This window comes from Tubulanus polymorphus, chromosome 4 (genome assembly GCF_964204645.1).
Source record: "Tubulanus polymorphus chromosome 4, tnTubPoly1.2, whole genome shotgun sequence".
Lineage (NCBI taxonomy): Eukaryota > Metazoa > Nemertea > Palaeonemertea > Tubulaniformes > Tubulanidae > Tubulanus > Tubulanus polymorphus.
Genome location: NC_134028.1, coordinates 4,065,442 through 4,078,902, shown reverse-complemented (window position 1 = coordinate 4,078,902; position 13,461 = coordinate 4,065,442). Strand labels below are relative to the sequence as shown.

At 39.3% G+C, this 13,461-nt stretch overlaps 3 protein-coding genes across 3 annotated transcripts; 1 reads left to right on the top strand and 2 right to left on the bottom strand.

Moving 5' to 3' along the window:
- Positions 1-2,290: 2,290 nt before the first annotated feature.
- On the bottom strand, positions 2,291-6,660 carry LOC141903405 (tachykinin-like peptides receptor 99D). Its single transcript, XM_074791515.1, has 6 exons — positions 6,639-6,660; positions 5,748-6,000; positions 5,258-5,467; positions 3,096-3,246; positions 2,806-3,002; positions 2,291-2,633 (listed from the first exon to the last, which is right to left on the bottom strand). The coding sequence occupies exons 1-6, from the start codon at positions 6,658-6,660 to the stop codon at positions 2,291-2,293; spliced, it is 1,176 nt and encodes a 391-aa protein (XP_074647616.1).
- A 1,392-nt stretch (positions 6,661-8,052) lies between these two features.
- On the bottom strand, positions 8,053-9,729 carry LOC141903762 (uncharacterized). The gene is made up of 4 exons (XM_074792042.1): positions 9,591-9,729; positions 9,154-9,501; positions 8,944-9,074; positions 8,053-8,858 (listed from the first exon to the last, which is right to left on the bottom strand). Exons 2-4 carry the CDS (start codon positions 9,499-9,501, stop codon positions 8,135-8,137), a joined length of 1,203 nt encoding a protein of 400 aa, XP_074648143.1. The 5' UTR covers positions 9,591-9,729; the 3' UTR covers positions 8,053-8,134.
- A 1,356-nt stretch (positions 9,730-11,085) lies between these two features.
- On the top strand, positions 11,086-12,830 carry LOC141903733 (uncharacterized). Its single transcript, XM_074791993.1, has 4 exons — positions 11,086-11,164; positions 11,383-11,730; positions 11,810-11,940; positions 12,026-12,830. Exons 2-4 carry the CDS (start codon positions 11,383-11,385, stop codon positions 12,747-12,749), a joined length of 1,203 nt encoding a protein of 400 aa, XP_074648094.1. The 5' UTR covers positions 11,086-11,164; the 3' UTR covers positions 12,750-12,830.
- The last annotated feature ends 631 nt before the right edge of the window (positions 12,831-13,461 follow it).

Sequence of the window (13,461 nt, the reverse complement as noted above, 5' to 3'; positions counted from 1 at the left end):
CATCGATAGTCTACTTTGGTGCAATGGCAAGGCGAATTGCCTCGATTCATCGGACGAAGTTGATTGTAAGACTTGTAACGGATTTCAGTGCTCTAACGGCGATTGTGTCAGTAGCAGTTTTGTTAGCGATGATATAGATGATTGCCCCGGACCAAAACAAGATGAAATGCCACCTACAAATCATAGCAGTTCATCATGTGATACGGAGCCAGGTTTTCATCGCTGTTCCCCTTCATCTCTGAATTGTTATACGGACAAGGAAAGATGCATATACGAACCGGATCAGTTTTTTAAGTTCGTATGTAATAAAATGGAGCATTTACTAAACTGTGAAGAATTCCAATGCCCGACGGGAATGTTGAAATGTCCACGTTCGCACTGCATACCAGGGTACAAAGTATGTGACGGTATTTGGGATTGCGCGGCAGGTTTTGATGAACGGAATTGCAACATTCACCATTCCGCCGGACGTCTTAGATGTAGAAAGAGCTCTGCTTCAGTAAACCAGTCGGATATATGTAATGGGTATATCCAATGCCCGTTGACCAAAGAAGATGAATTACTCTGTGATATGAGTGATAGATGTCCAAAGATGTGTACTTGTGTTGGTTATAGTGTCCAGTGCGCTAACGCCTTGGTTAACATAGAAGCCATCGACAATTTACCGTCGTCTATTCGGGCACTTTTGATGCATAATTCTCGGATAGAAATTCACTCGATTGCCCTTAACCGCTTCCCTTTCTTAGGACGACTAGATCTGTCTTCAAACAAAATCAGTAATTTGTCGACTGAAATATTCCAAAAACTTGCGAATGTTTTTGATCTTAACCTACGAAATAATGCTCTATCTACGTTGATGACGGGAGTATTTGCCGATCTCAGAAATCTGAAGCGAATAGTTTTACAAGGGAACAAATTCATAAGAATTAATCAGGGAGCATTTTTGGGATTGACGAGTATAACAAATCTTGACCTCAGCGGCCTGGCTATACGTATTCTGACTGAGGGTATGTTTACAGGTCTTTATTCCTTGGAAAGTCTCAGCTTGAACGAAAACGGAATGGAAAAAATCATGCCAAACGTGTTCTACAATCTCTCCTACTTATATCATATAGACCTTCGCATGAATCGGATTACAACCATACCTCTATCTACTTTCCACCTCATGAAATCACTCCGGCATTTGCAAACTGATTCCTATAAATTTTGTTGTCTCGTCCATCAAGGTACGCATTGCGAGCCGAGAAACGACGTGTTTTCTTCATGCAATGAACTGATAGGTAATGATATTGTTGAAGTAGCAGTCTGGATAATGGGATTTTGTGCCTTGCTCGGGAATATCTTTGTCATCATCTGGCGATTACTGGACAAGAATTTGAGATACACTGCCACTATTGTGTTCACAGTAAACTTGGCCGCTTCTGATGCTATTATGGGTATATATCTGATTATTATTGCCTTCGCCGATAAGTACTATCACGGTACGTATTACATTCACGCAACTGAATGGGAAAGTAGTGGCCTCTGTACATTTTCTGGTATCCTTGTGTTCATTTCATCGCAGTGTTCTTTAATCTTTATTCTCGTCATCGCTATTGAACGAATGGTGACAATCTGGAAGGGCGCGAAAACGACTTCGATATGGTTACCTATATTCATTTGTTTGTGCGTTTGGCTCTTCTGTCTCGTACTCGTCTCTGTTCCCGTGATTCTTGATCGCGGTTTCTACAGTCGTAACGCTGTTTGCTTACCTCTCACATTACCAGATACGAATACCCGTCAGTTCATATTCGGTGTATTCATCTGCTTTGACGGTATTTGTATTTTACTGATTCTTGCCGCTTACGCCTCGCTTCGTTCTCAGGTTAAGCGAACTAATAGTCTTAAGCCCGGTCACCATTTTGAAGCTGAACTCCTCAATGTCAAACGTCTGATGCCTATATTTCTGTTACACGTTTCGTGTTGGATCCCGGTGATTGGCTATTACATTGCCATCATCAACGGAGTGGATATTCCTAATATGTGGTCCGCAGTTATGATTATGGTCATCTTGCCGATCAATTCAGCGATCAATCCGATTCTATATACGTTTTTATCGATTGACATCATGGCTCGCTTAAGGCATAACCGCGTTAATTAATGAAATACCTTATCGAAGCAACTTTTCGGTCTCGTTGTTGTATCGGTAAAATATAGTTCAAGTTTTAATCGAACGTGTTGTAAATCATTTGAAATAGAGAAACATAATGAAAAACGGCCAACAGATACCAGCGTCGTAATTGTGAGAGAATCAGAACTCTGTGTTTGTATAAAGAAACTTTGTTTTTCGAGATCTGGCAGGCGATTCGGCGAGTTGTTGTTGAACGCGTTGGCTGCGGTAGTAGTATTTTTGATGCTGGTGTCTGCGGGTCGGATTTGCTGACTGTAACTGGATGTTGTTTTTATCGTCTGATCCGTCGAGCGATGTCGTTAGTTTCAGTCTCTCGCATCTGAATGTCTCTATAACCGTGCTCGTGCGTTCTCGTCCTGATGATTTTCCGGCTGATCCGCGGCTGCAGTTATTATTCGCTTGTCGTTCTGACCGCGCCGCGCACGGGATCCATTTAAATACACTTTTGAAACCTTGTCGAAACCTGAAGAAAAATAGTTGTAGTAATAAATGAATTCCACAATCTGCTACGCGTACGAAGACCTTTCTCCCACAAGGAAAGGCCAGCAATTTTACTGATTATTTAAAGCCATTGTCTTACGGTCGTGTTGAGTACACGGTTAAATACACCCGTTTCTTAGTTCGATGAAACTTACCTCGAATTCATCCAACAATATATGAAGGGATTGTACATGGAGTTGCTCATTGCCAACCAGTAAATAGCCAAATAGATGTATTGAGCTTGTCTGGTCAGAGTGATGTTGATATTGACGCTGGTTATGATGAAATATAAATGTTGTGGCATCCAACAAACGGCAAATAGCAACACTACTGTTATCATCATTTTGACTACCTGTTAACGTGAATAAACTATCGCTTAATAAATAAAGTCGTCAAGTTATTGTGTATATTTCATTGCAGTAGTTCATTTTGTTGTTACGCCTACCCTTTTCTTAGATCGGACATTATCACCTTGTCCAAGTGAATTCTCTCCGATCACTTTGCTGCCCCATAATTTCATACCGATACGCGTGTAGGCAACACCGAGCACGACCATCGGGATGACGTAGTTCACAATTATAACAAAAATAGTGTATCTGAAAGAGAAAAGAGGAAATTAAGATTTACACGTAGACATCCTTATAGTTAATGAGACACTCATTAATAAAACATTAATTAGAAATCGTAAATGATACACAATTTAAGTTTAGCTTGTATCACTGCCTGTAGATTAAGAATTATGTGATGTTTCGTCATGGATAGTAGAAATCCATAGACTGACATCTCGAGAGGCGATACACGGTTCGTTAGAAACCGTGATAACTTGTTAGTGATATTGGAAGACATAAAAACATCAGTATGTGAAGAACGACAACACATCACCGACATCAAGCGTATTCTAATCTGACATCAATAGCCGCTATATCACACAAGCATTTTTGGCCCGGGCCGAAGAAGATGACTTATCCTTGGATGAGCTAACAATCAACATCACCTGTATATTTGAATTATGTCTTACTGTTTGATCACACAGTTTTCATGCAGCACATGTACGTACTAACTGCACTGCGAACGATTAATTTGATTGGGGAGAAAAAGGATTAGTAAACTTGCTTGATATTTTTGACAATAAAGAACATAAAATGAATTATATAATAGTAAGGACCAATAAAGTTATTTTGGATTTGAATTACGATAATTGAACTGAAGGCAACCAGTCTAGCCCCGATATATTGATGACGCAGTGCACATCCTATCAAAATAATTATCAAAATTTGTCAAAAATAAAATAAGACATATTAAGTATACTTTATTACAAAATAAATGCCAAAATTCGCAACTGTTATTGTTATTTTGAAACGCTAATATTGATGATATAGCGCAAATTGGCTAACACAGAACCGCTTTACACCTTATTGGTATCAATGTATATAAACATTATTTAAACGGTTTTTACGGCGTCAAAAAGGATTTACCAGTGTATTTAAGAATTACTGACTTATGGGTGAATTACTGAGCTACAATGAAACAGTGATGAACAGTGAAAAAAGATTTAGTTTTGATTAAATGAATATTCGAACACTGTAAGGATAGCGTTACAACATGACAAATCAATTCCACTTATCTCCGCCTCTCTCAGTAACTGGCGTAAAAAAGGTGTGTTTGATGGGATTCATTGGAAAGATGTTAGGATCCAACAACCTCGCAGTTAAAAATGTTAATGACGATAGGTCGACCAGGCTTTTACCGATAGATCAATAGCCGTCTTTGAGTTTCGTGAGGTAATTCTATCACTATCACAAAAAAATCCTCAGACACGTCGTGGTGGAAGCTTCTTTTGAAAAGATCTCGAAGTGAGGAAATGCATACGTAGAAATTCATGGCCGAGCGATAGATTATATTGACAAATGCACACCACCTGAGTATCACCAATGAAAAAAATTACAAGCTTGTGACGACTATACCGGTAACGCATTAGATAACCGCTGGGACCAATTATAGGAGTTTATGGTCGATATCGTGATCTTGGTAACTCTTGCCATGAACGACAATTTTAACGCGCTTTATTTGAATTGAATGTCGTCGTAAACTGAACCAATAAAAAGAGGTTTTACGTTGAGTGCAGCAGTTGAATTCAAATTAACGCCTCGGAGCGGTATTGTTTTCGATTAGAAAAAGATGCGAAAGGAGAAATTGCTACAAGCCCTCAGGCTAATGCGTAGCCCTTCCTGATTATATTTAACCCACAACAGGTATTTCCGAATTTGCAGAACAGCTTTTCATCGACAGAAATGCATCGTTACGACCAAATGATGAGCCCCGGAGGTGATTTATTAATAATTTCTGTTTTTGTTATTTGTTTGCTAGCTCGTTCATTTCCTGCCAGGAAGCCATGGGATAAAAAAGATAGTTTATACATCGTCTACCTAATCTCTCATTCGTTTTTTTTTCGAGTTAGATTGTCGGTCTGGAAAATATCCTTCCTATCGATTTGCTCGAAACAAAAAACAAAAAATGCCTTTCGCTGTCGAAACACCGTTGATAGAGTATTCCCTGTAAAGAGGCGGTCGAATGTCATATAGTTTTGCAGCGATTGCCGATACTCACCCGAAGTCCCACTTGTTGGAGACCCCGTCAGGCCACAATACGAAACAGACAGTTCGGCTAGACCCGTCATCGTATCGATGTTCCAGTACATCAGCGAATATCATCCGAGGCATTGAAACACAGGCGGCTAACGTCCATATTCCCGCAATAACACTCCACGCTGTTCGGGCGCTCATGCGCGGGCGAAGAGGGTGAACTATTGCGACGTATCTGAAAGAAAATTCGTTGAAATTTAACTTTTTCACGTTTTTTCATAGAAATGGTAGTGTGATATTTAAGGTTTTGATTACGATTTGAACAGTTTTGACACAACTAGCACGAAACCATCAAATCCAGTTTCTCAGTAACCAAAACCATAAATTCTTCCGCCTTTTAACTAAAATTTCCCGGGCATGGCTAGATTCATAAGTTAACAAACATCCTCTGTATATGATGTTCTTAAATAACTGAATATTGTTACAAAAATATCGTAAAGTTAGTTATTTCTTACCTGTCAAGTGCAATCGCCAGAAATGTCAATACACTAGCTGTAATTGTGACCACCGATAAGAAAAACGAGTATTTGCAGTAAATCAAACCGAAAGGCCAATGACTGTTTAACATGTAAACGAAGTTGAACATCACGGTGAACGCAGAAATTGACAGATCCGCAAACGCTAGATTTACTAAGAAATAATTAGTTACTGTGCGCATTCGTTTGTGAGCGATAACTATCCAAATCGTGATCAGATTACCGCAAACAGCTACAAAGACCATCGGAACATAAACTAATGAAAATGATATCTTTAACTCAAGTGGCATTACAAACTGATTCGTATTGATATTCGCGTTTTCATTAAATCCCATCGTGTCTGTTTGATTATACGTTAGATTTCTATCCTCGAGATTGATTAACGGTATTGAAAATTCAACCATGTTTTGGCGAAGAAAAGAAATTATTTGACAATCGTTAAAATAATTTGTCACGAAGATGAGAATCTAGCACGCTACTGCTGCGTAATCGATCACCGGCGATAGTTCGGCTGATGACGTCACTTGGGAATTGTCCAATGAGGTGGTCGGATTATCTGTCGTCTTAGAAGCGGTCACGAAAGAAAGATCTGACGCCTTTTAGCACTTGTGCACTTGATATTCTCCAGGCATTCCAAGGTATCTTGTTATCATCCCAATTTGCTCTTTCCTTAGTTGAACCTAACACCTTTTTTACACATTTTAAAACACGCTTGTCGAAAGGCATTACATGTTTCATCAACAGCCCGGATGAGCAACTGAGATATTTGTAAAAAATGCGCATTATTTACCTTCTTTTTCATTAAAGGCTGCAGGGAGGCCTGTTGCTCAAAGTTTGGTGACAGTTTACCAGTGGATAGACAACACTAACTGTCCCTTGCTACCATAAACATACTCTATCCACGTGGATAGAGTATGTTTATGGTAGCATAATTAGATTTCGATCCATTTTTAGATTAAGAGAATAGTTTTCTCTTTTCTTATCGCCTGAATCAACTCTCAAATCAAATATCACTTCGTTTCACACCGTTTCCTATTTTGACGGATATGCAGATCGCTCGGCAGTGATGATATCGTTTTACAGTGTAACCGGTATTATAAGGTAAAATGTCTTTGTAAATCACGACCATCGATCAACATGAAAACAGTTATTTCAAACAATCTGCGGATGTGGATGATATCAAGTAGAGAATAGACGCAACATTACTGTATTTGCATATGTATAGAGGAGGAGAAACGATTGCAGGAATGCGTTATGTTTGTGCGAAAAAAATACCCAAGCTTAAATTGGTGGGTTTTGAAATCCATGAAATTTCTATTACAATTTCGATATATAAGCGAATACAAATTTCGAGGTACTATCATCTGAAAACAGAGCGCCACCTGTTCCACCTTGCGAGATGCCGCTCAGGACCGGACTGCCTGCATGGTAGCTGTTGGACTGATTGTCTCTTCAGGATGCACCAGCTACTGAGGAGCCAGACCCTGTATGATTATAGTTATCTAAAGCGCGTTATACGTCCCAGGCAAATCTGTCATCTGTTCAGTTGATTCATCTCATATGCCAGAAAATTTGGGACGTACGAACTTCCGTTGAATGGAAAATCGATTTTCTAATTTTTTTCTCATGTTGTCAATTCAAATGAACGTTCGCTACTAATAGAATCTGTCAATATGGAAATTTTACACATTAGCGGTGGCGCCTACCCTATTCGTCGTCGAGGCTATTTTCCATTAGAGACAGGTCGTAACGTATTAAAAGCTCCGTTCAGTTGAGAGATTGCCGGAATGATGCCCGATGACTGCACGAATGCTATTGGGTAGTCGTGATCTTTAGAAGATAACTACCGCCACCACAACTTACCACATTTGGCTTAGCCTTTAAACTTTCCGATCTTCCTTCTTTGAAAATTAAACTGTCAGGTGTGACGAAATTACGTAGCTTATTTGAAATGACGTCTACTCGGTCGGCTTGCTCCTCGGATCAGACCCGCTCTCTCGCCGTTGGGTTCCTTTACTTCTTTCATTTTATTTTAACGTATCGCATATAAACATCACAATGACGCAATTACTAGGGTTTTCTGACCGTTTGTTTAACCTATCGCTATTCCCTCTGTAATGTTTTCTCATTCATGAAATCTGTCTACCATGAAATTCGACAATACTCTCACTTTCACATTATCGTGTTCATCATTATCGTCGATTTTGGTATTCGAATCGTCAAATTTTGAAGAGTAGTGTTTGAATGAAAAATCAAACTAGGAAGAACTAAAAACTTGTTCATTCTTTACTTCATTCAGCAATCGTTTTATTGCAGTGAAATCTTGTATGTAATTTATCAACGCAAGAAAATGAATCGTTACTTTTTTACTTCTTTTTGTAGACGGTGGCAATTCCACCACTGAAACAACTTTCGAAATCGTTGAAGATGACATCAGGTTCAAGACCCTTTTCACCTTCTATGTTTCTGATGCAATTTCTCGTGGTGTCGGTGCAGTGGTCAACAGAAGTGAAATGAGCTGTATGCGTGTTGTAGTGGGTCACACCGTATGATTTGGCGCTTAGATTGATAGTGGTTGACTTGACGAATGTTACACCGTCACTGCAAACAACATCAACAGCCGCGTTGATATTATTCGTGTTGAATGTGTACTCTCTGGTATGTCCGATGACAAGTGCTGCACCCGGCCCAGTGAAGCTGGTTGACTTCTCGGATGATGAAGAGCTGCCTGTTGACGTTTCTGTAGTTGTCGATGTTTCCCACGAAGTTGAACCACCAAATGACTGTGAAAAGCCCAAAGTTATAGATCCACCATTCCCAAGGAATTCAGCAGATGCCGTAGCCTCAACGGAAATAGTTGACGTGAATGTAAAATCTCCTCCTTCGCTGACTGTGACGGAAGTAGTTTCTTCCAGGGAATCAGTAGCCGACAGGGATAAGGAATTACTGCTGCCAGGTGTACAGGATTGTGTAGTAGTGATGCCTACAACTCTTTGGCCGGTTTCTGTTGGGACGACCTCATCGAGAATCCGTATTCTGGTAGCCTGGCACGTAGCAAACTCACATGTTCTAACTTTGAACCGGCGATCTCTGAAGGGAATTTAAGAGAGGGTATCGATGATATTGACCAAGTTCGATTTGATGAAACATGTCAGGAATTGAAAAAGGTACTTACTCAGGAGAGTTACTATGGGTACTGTACATGCCAACAATAGCTTTACCCGCAGGTACCTGATAATTCAGGTATCCATTGAAAGAGTTGAGAAAATCGCTCCAACCACATCTCAAACCATTTTTCGTTATCAGCTTAAAATTGAAGGAAAGAAATAGCCTCATAGGAATATCATTTAATATCACTATTTAGATTAAATGATTGTCTACGTACCCCACAACAGGTCAATTTAAATCTTCTGTCATCATAATGGTTAGAATGCTCAGCATATACTCCTGCCAGAATACCACCATTTGGACAGACGTAGTCCATCAGTTTATCCATGTTATTTACAAAATCAGACCTCGTGCAGTCGTTACTAACGAAACCGGCCTTACACTTGAATTCAAACCTTCTATCTTGATAGTAATTGCTGTGAGTGCTTTTAATCGAATATATGTACTCGCCGGTAGGGCAGGTGAAGTCTAGAAGCTTGTCCATCTCATTGGCCCAGTCTTCAGCGTTAACTTGCAGTAAACACCAGACAAATACCAACACGAGGGAAGCAGAATATCTAAACATCTGAAAAAGATATAAACACTATGTTGAATGGAAAATAAGAATACCCTACGAATTGTGAAACGTTGCTTAGGTTTTTGGAAACTACTCACATTCTGTTTTGGAGTTGCGTCAAAACAGAGACAGGCGCGTCGTCTGATATCGGGGTGACTTTTACAGTGTTTAAATACTTTTCATCTTTGTTATGGAATCAATGGATGTGAACAGCTGCTTAATTCATACGTAATTCCAGAAATGGTATAATTGTATCAAATCATTCATTTACCTTACGTAATTACCTCATGAACTATTTTTAACGTCAAGATGCGTACACATATTTTATGGGAGAATGTATTTAAAAAATTTGTTTCGGAGGACGTGAAGTAGAGAAAAATGCGCAACCATTTTGCGAATAGACGCACAAAAGAATTAAATCACAATCTTCAGTGACAATATCAATGGAAATAATGTCATATCCAACCACCATATTTTAAGATTTTACTACCCTAATCAAAATTGTGGCTACTTTGCTATAACTGAATATATACTACCCAGGGCCGGGTTTAGGGGCCTAATTTGACTTGCCACATCCCAAAAAGGCACTTTACGTCCAAAAAGCAAGTTTAGGTGCTCTCCCGCACTGAGGGGCTAATTCTTAAGAACTTGTCAAGTCCAGAAGGGCACTTGAATGCCCAAAAATGCAATATCAAATGTACTCCAGCACTGAAATGCACCAATTATCTTTATTGACGAAATCAAGAATGGCACTTAAAAAATTTGGACTTGTGCAGGTCTCTGGATCCGCTCCTGCGACCCGTAAAAGGGTGGTCTTCTTATTGGACGCATGTTTTTTCGAATGGATTACGAATAATGAAATTTGAATTACTGACTGCACTCAAGTTTTTGAATGGACTGTTTTTAAATCGTTATTTCATATTTCCATTCTGTATCGGAGTAATTGTTACGAAACTGATTCAAATTTAACTGAATGCGAAATTAAGCATAGATGAAGTGGCATAGATAATGGGAAGTAAAAGTCAGATTCAATGAGATGCACCATATTAAAATTATTGGATTTCATTTCCTTCAATGTAAGCATAATGAGAATAATAGTGTTGCCTATTGATTATCCTTTTTCAATCATCATTCATTTTCTGATAAACAATATATACACGTCATTTTTTGGAACAATGAATTTCGGTTTCAATAAGTTTCGATGTTATAAAAACCAATAGAATCTAAAACAAATGTTCAATAGTTCTCGAGAACAAAGTCAGTATGGACTAAATCGTTGGTATATATTTTTTCACATTGTTGGTGTATTATATCATATGTTTGACGTAATTATTTGAGGTAGATTAGCATTCAATGAAGATGTAATTAGGTTTATTTTTTAGAGCGACATTGTGTCTCCGAACCACGCACCACGGGAACTCGGGAATGTTGTAAATCATCTTAGCTTTTCTTTATGAAAGAATATTTCATCAATAGACTTTTTTACATATATCAATTAGGGTCGCTGATTTAATAGATGATCTCAAAATCTTTTTTCCAATTCGCCATGTGAATAGGGCAGCTGTTGATGCCATTACAAACTTGAATATTATTTAAACACTGCTCCGCTAGTCAACCAGATAACAGACGACACATTTGTCTGTGTAAACGCAACTGCAAAGAGAACTTAGATGTGAGTGGTTCGCAAATATGAGCGAAATATTTGACAATTCGAAGAGTATTACTATCCATTAAACACCGTATATCTTTTCTAATCTAATGGAATACACGATCTGCAGTTCAAAAGACAAGTCAATTGTTCCAGGCACATAAGCAATGGCATTCCGTCCTGTGGGGTGCATAAGAACTGTTTCTATAGAGTTATTTAGGTTTTTTATTCATCTTTTTCAGATGTTTAAATATTCTGCTATCCTCGTGTTGGTATTTGTGTGGTGTTTACTGCAAGTAAACGCTGAAGACTGGGCCAATGAGATGGACAAGCTTCTAGACTTCACCTGCCCTACCGGCGAGTACATATATTCGATTAAAAGCACTCACAGCAATTACTATCAAGATAGAAGATTTGAATTCAAGTGTAAGGCCGGTTTCGTTAGTAACGACTGCACGAGGTCTGATTTTGTGAATAACATGGATAAACTGATGGACTACGTCTGTCCGAATGGTGGTATTCTGGCAGGAGTATATGCTGAGCATTCTAACCATTATGATGACAGAAGATTTAAATTGACCTGTTGTGGGGTACGTAGACAATCATTTAATCTAAATAGTGATATTAAATGATATTCCTATGAGGCTATTTCTTTCCTTCAATTTTAAGCTGATAACGAAAAATGGTTTGAGATGTGGTTGGAGCGATTTTCTCAACTCTTTCAATGGATACCTGAATTATCAGGTACCTGCGGGTAAAGCTATTGTTGGCATGTACAGTACCCATAGTAACTCTCCTGAGTAAGTACCTTTTTCAATTCCTGACATGTTTCATCTTATCAAACTTGGTCAATATCATCGATACCCTTTCTTAAATTCCATTTAGAGATCGCCGGTTCAAAGTGAGGACATGTGAGTTTGCTACGTGCAAGGCTACCAGAATACGGATTCTCGATGAGGTCCTCCCAACAGAAACCGGCCAAAGAGTTGTAGGCATCACTACTGCACAGGCATGTTCCCCGGGCAGCGATAATTCCTTATCCCTGTCGGCTACTGATTCCGTGACAGAAACTACTTCCGTCACGGTCAGTGAGGGAGGATCTTTTACATTCGAGTCAACCATTTCCGTCGAGGCTGAAGCGTCTGCAGGGTTCCTTGGAAATGGTGGATCCGTAACTGTGGGCTTTTCACAGTCATTTGGTGGTTCAACTTCGTGGGAAACATCGACAACTACACAAACGTCAACAGGCACCGAGTCCTCATCTGCGAAGGAGATATCCTTCACTGGGCCGGGTGCAGCACTTGTCATCGGACATACCAGAGAATACACATTCAACACGAATAATATCAACGCGGCTGTTGATGTTGTTTGCAGTGACGGTGTAACATTCGTCAAGTCAACCACTATCAATCTAAGCGCCAAATCATACGGTGTGACCCACTACGACACGCATACAGCTCAATTTACTTCTACTGACCACTGCACCGACACCACGAGAAGTTGCATCAGAAACATAGAAGGTGAAAAGGGTCTTGAACCTGATGTCGTATTCAACGATTTCGAAAGTTGTTTCAGCGGTGGAATTGCCACCGTCTACAAAAAGAAGTAATATAGTCGTCGTGGCAAATGTCTTTGCATTGTAGAATTACATTTAATTTCATCTTGAAATTTATTCGTGGATGAATGAATAAAAGAAATGTATATTACAAATGAAGTGGTTTGAGTAGTTACTTCTTGACTATTTATTAGTTTCGTTCAATTACTGGTCAAAGGTAAAAACGGTACGAGAAGTGGATGAGTACACACTTCTTCTTCTCTGACCTGCGCGATTAGAGTAGGCCCACACATGGTGTGCGAAAGAAAATAATGATGATGAAACATTAGGAAAGAGAGTAGGCCAGACGGGGCCCTACTCGGGCAATTAAGAGATTTGAAAGTTACAACTGATCGACCGCTGTTCACAATATGTTATGTTCGAGGAGTTTGTTTCAAATGTAACATGGCTCTGAGGAAAAGAGAAATTATTCCTTTAATGTGGAGCACGCAGAAATGCTTTTATTTCTATGATATTTTTCTTGAGTTTATTTCAATTCCAACCAGCTGGTGGTCTTACATTGAACTACACGTCAGATTGCCATATCATGGGTACCGTAACCGATAATCAATATTTTCGACGTTTGACCGGTTGGGATCGTACGTCAATAATTTTAGTAGATGCAGTTTAGGTTTAGCATTGTATTTCAGTGGTTGTCTTTTGAGAATCCTGGTGTGGCGTGTGTGCATGGTCATAAACTGTTTCGGAAAAATATCACTGAGTCTGC

Excerpts from the sequence above, each read along its gene's own strand:
- LOC141903405 (XM_074791515.1), bottom strand. The coding sequence starts at position 6,660 with ATGTTTATGGTAGCAAGGGACA. Across the intron at positions 6,001-6,638 it reads GTTTATGGTAGCAAGGGACA|CTGTTTGCGGTAATCTGATC; the intron begins GTTAGTGTTGTC and ends TGGTCTTTGTAG. Across the intron at positions 5,468-5,747 it reads CTGGCGATTGCACTTGACAG|ATACGTCGCAATAGTTCACC; the intron begins GTAAGAAATAAC and ends ATTTTCTTTCAG.
- LOC141903762 (XM_074792042.1), bottom strand. The coding sequence starts at position 9,501 with ATGTTTAGATATTCTGCTTCCCTCGTGTTGGTATTTGTCTGGTGTTTA. Across the intron at positions 9,075-9,153 it reads TTAAATTGACCTGTTGTGGG|CTGATAACGAAAAATGGTTT; the intron begins GTACGTAGACAA and ends TTCAATTTTAAG. Across the intron at positions 8,859-8,943 it reads ACCCATAGTAACTCTCCTGA|AGATCGCCGGTTCAAAGTTA; the intron begins GTAAGTACCTTT and ends AATTCCCTTCAG.
- LOC141903733 (XM_074791993.1), top strand. The coding sequence starts at position 11,383 with ATGTTTAAATATTCTGCTATCCTCGTGTTGGTATTTGTGTGGTGTTTA. Across the intron at positions 11,731-11,809 it reads TTAAATTGACCTGTTGTGGG|CTGATAACGAAAAATGGTTT; the intron begins GTACGTAGACAA and ends TTCAATTTTAAG. Across the intron at positions 11,941-12,025 it reads ACCCATAGTAACTCTCCTGA|AGATCGCCGGTTCAAAGTGA; the intron begins GTAAGTACCTTT and ends AATTCCATTTAG.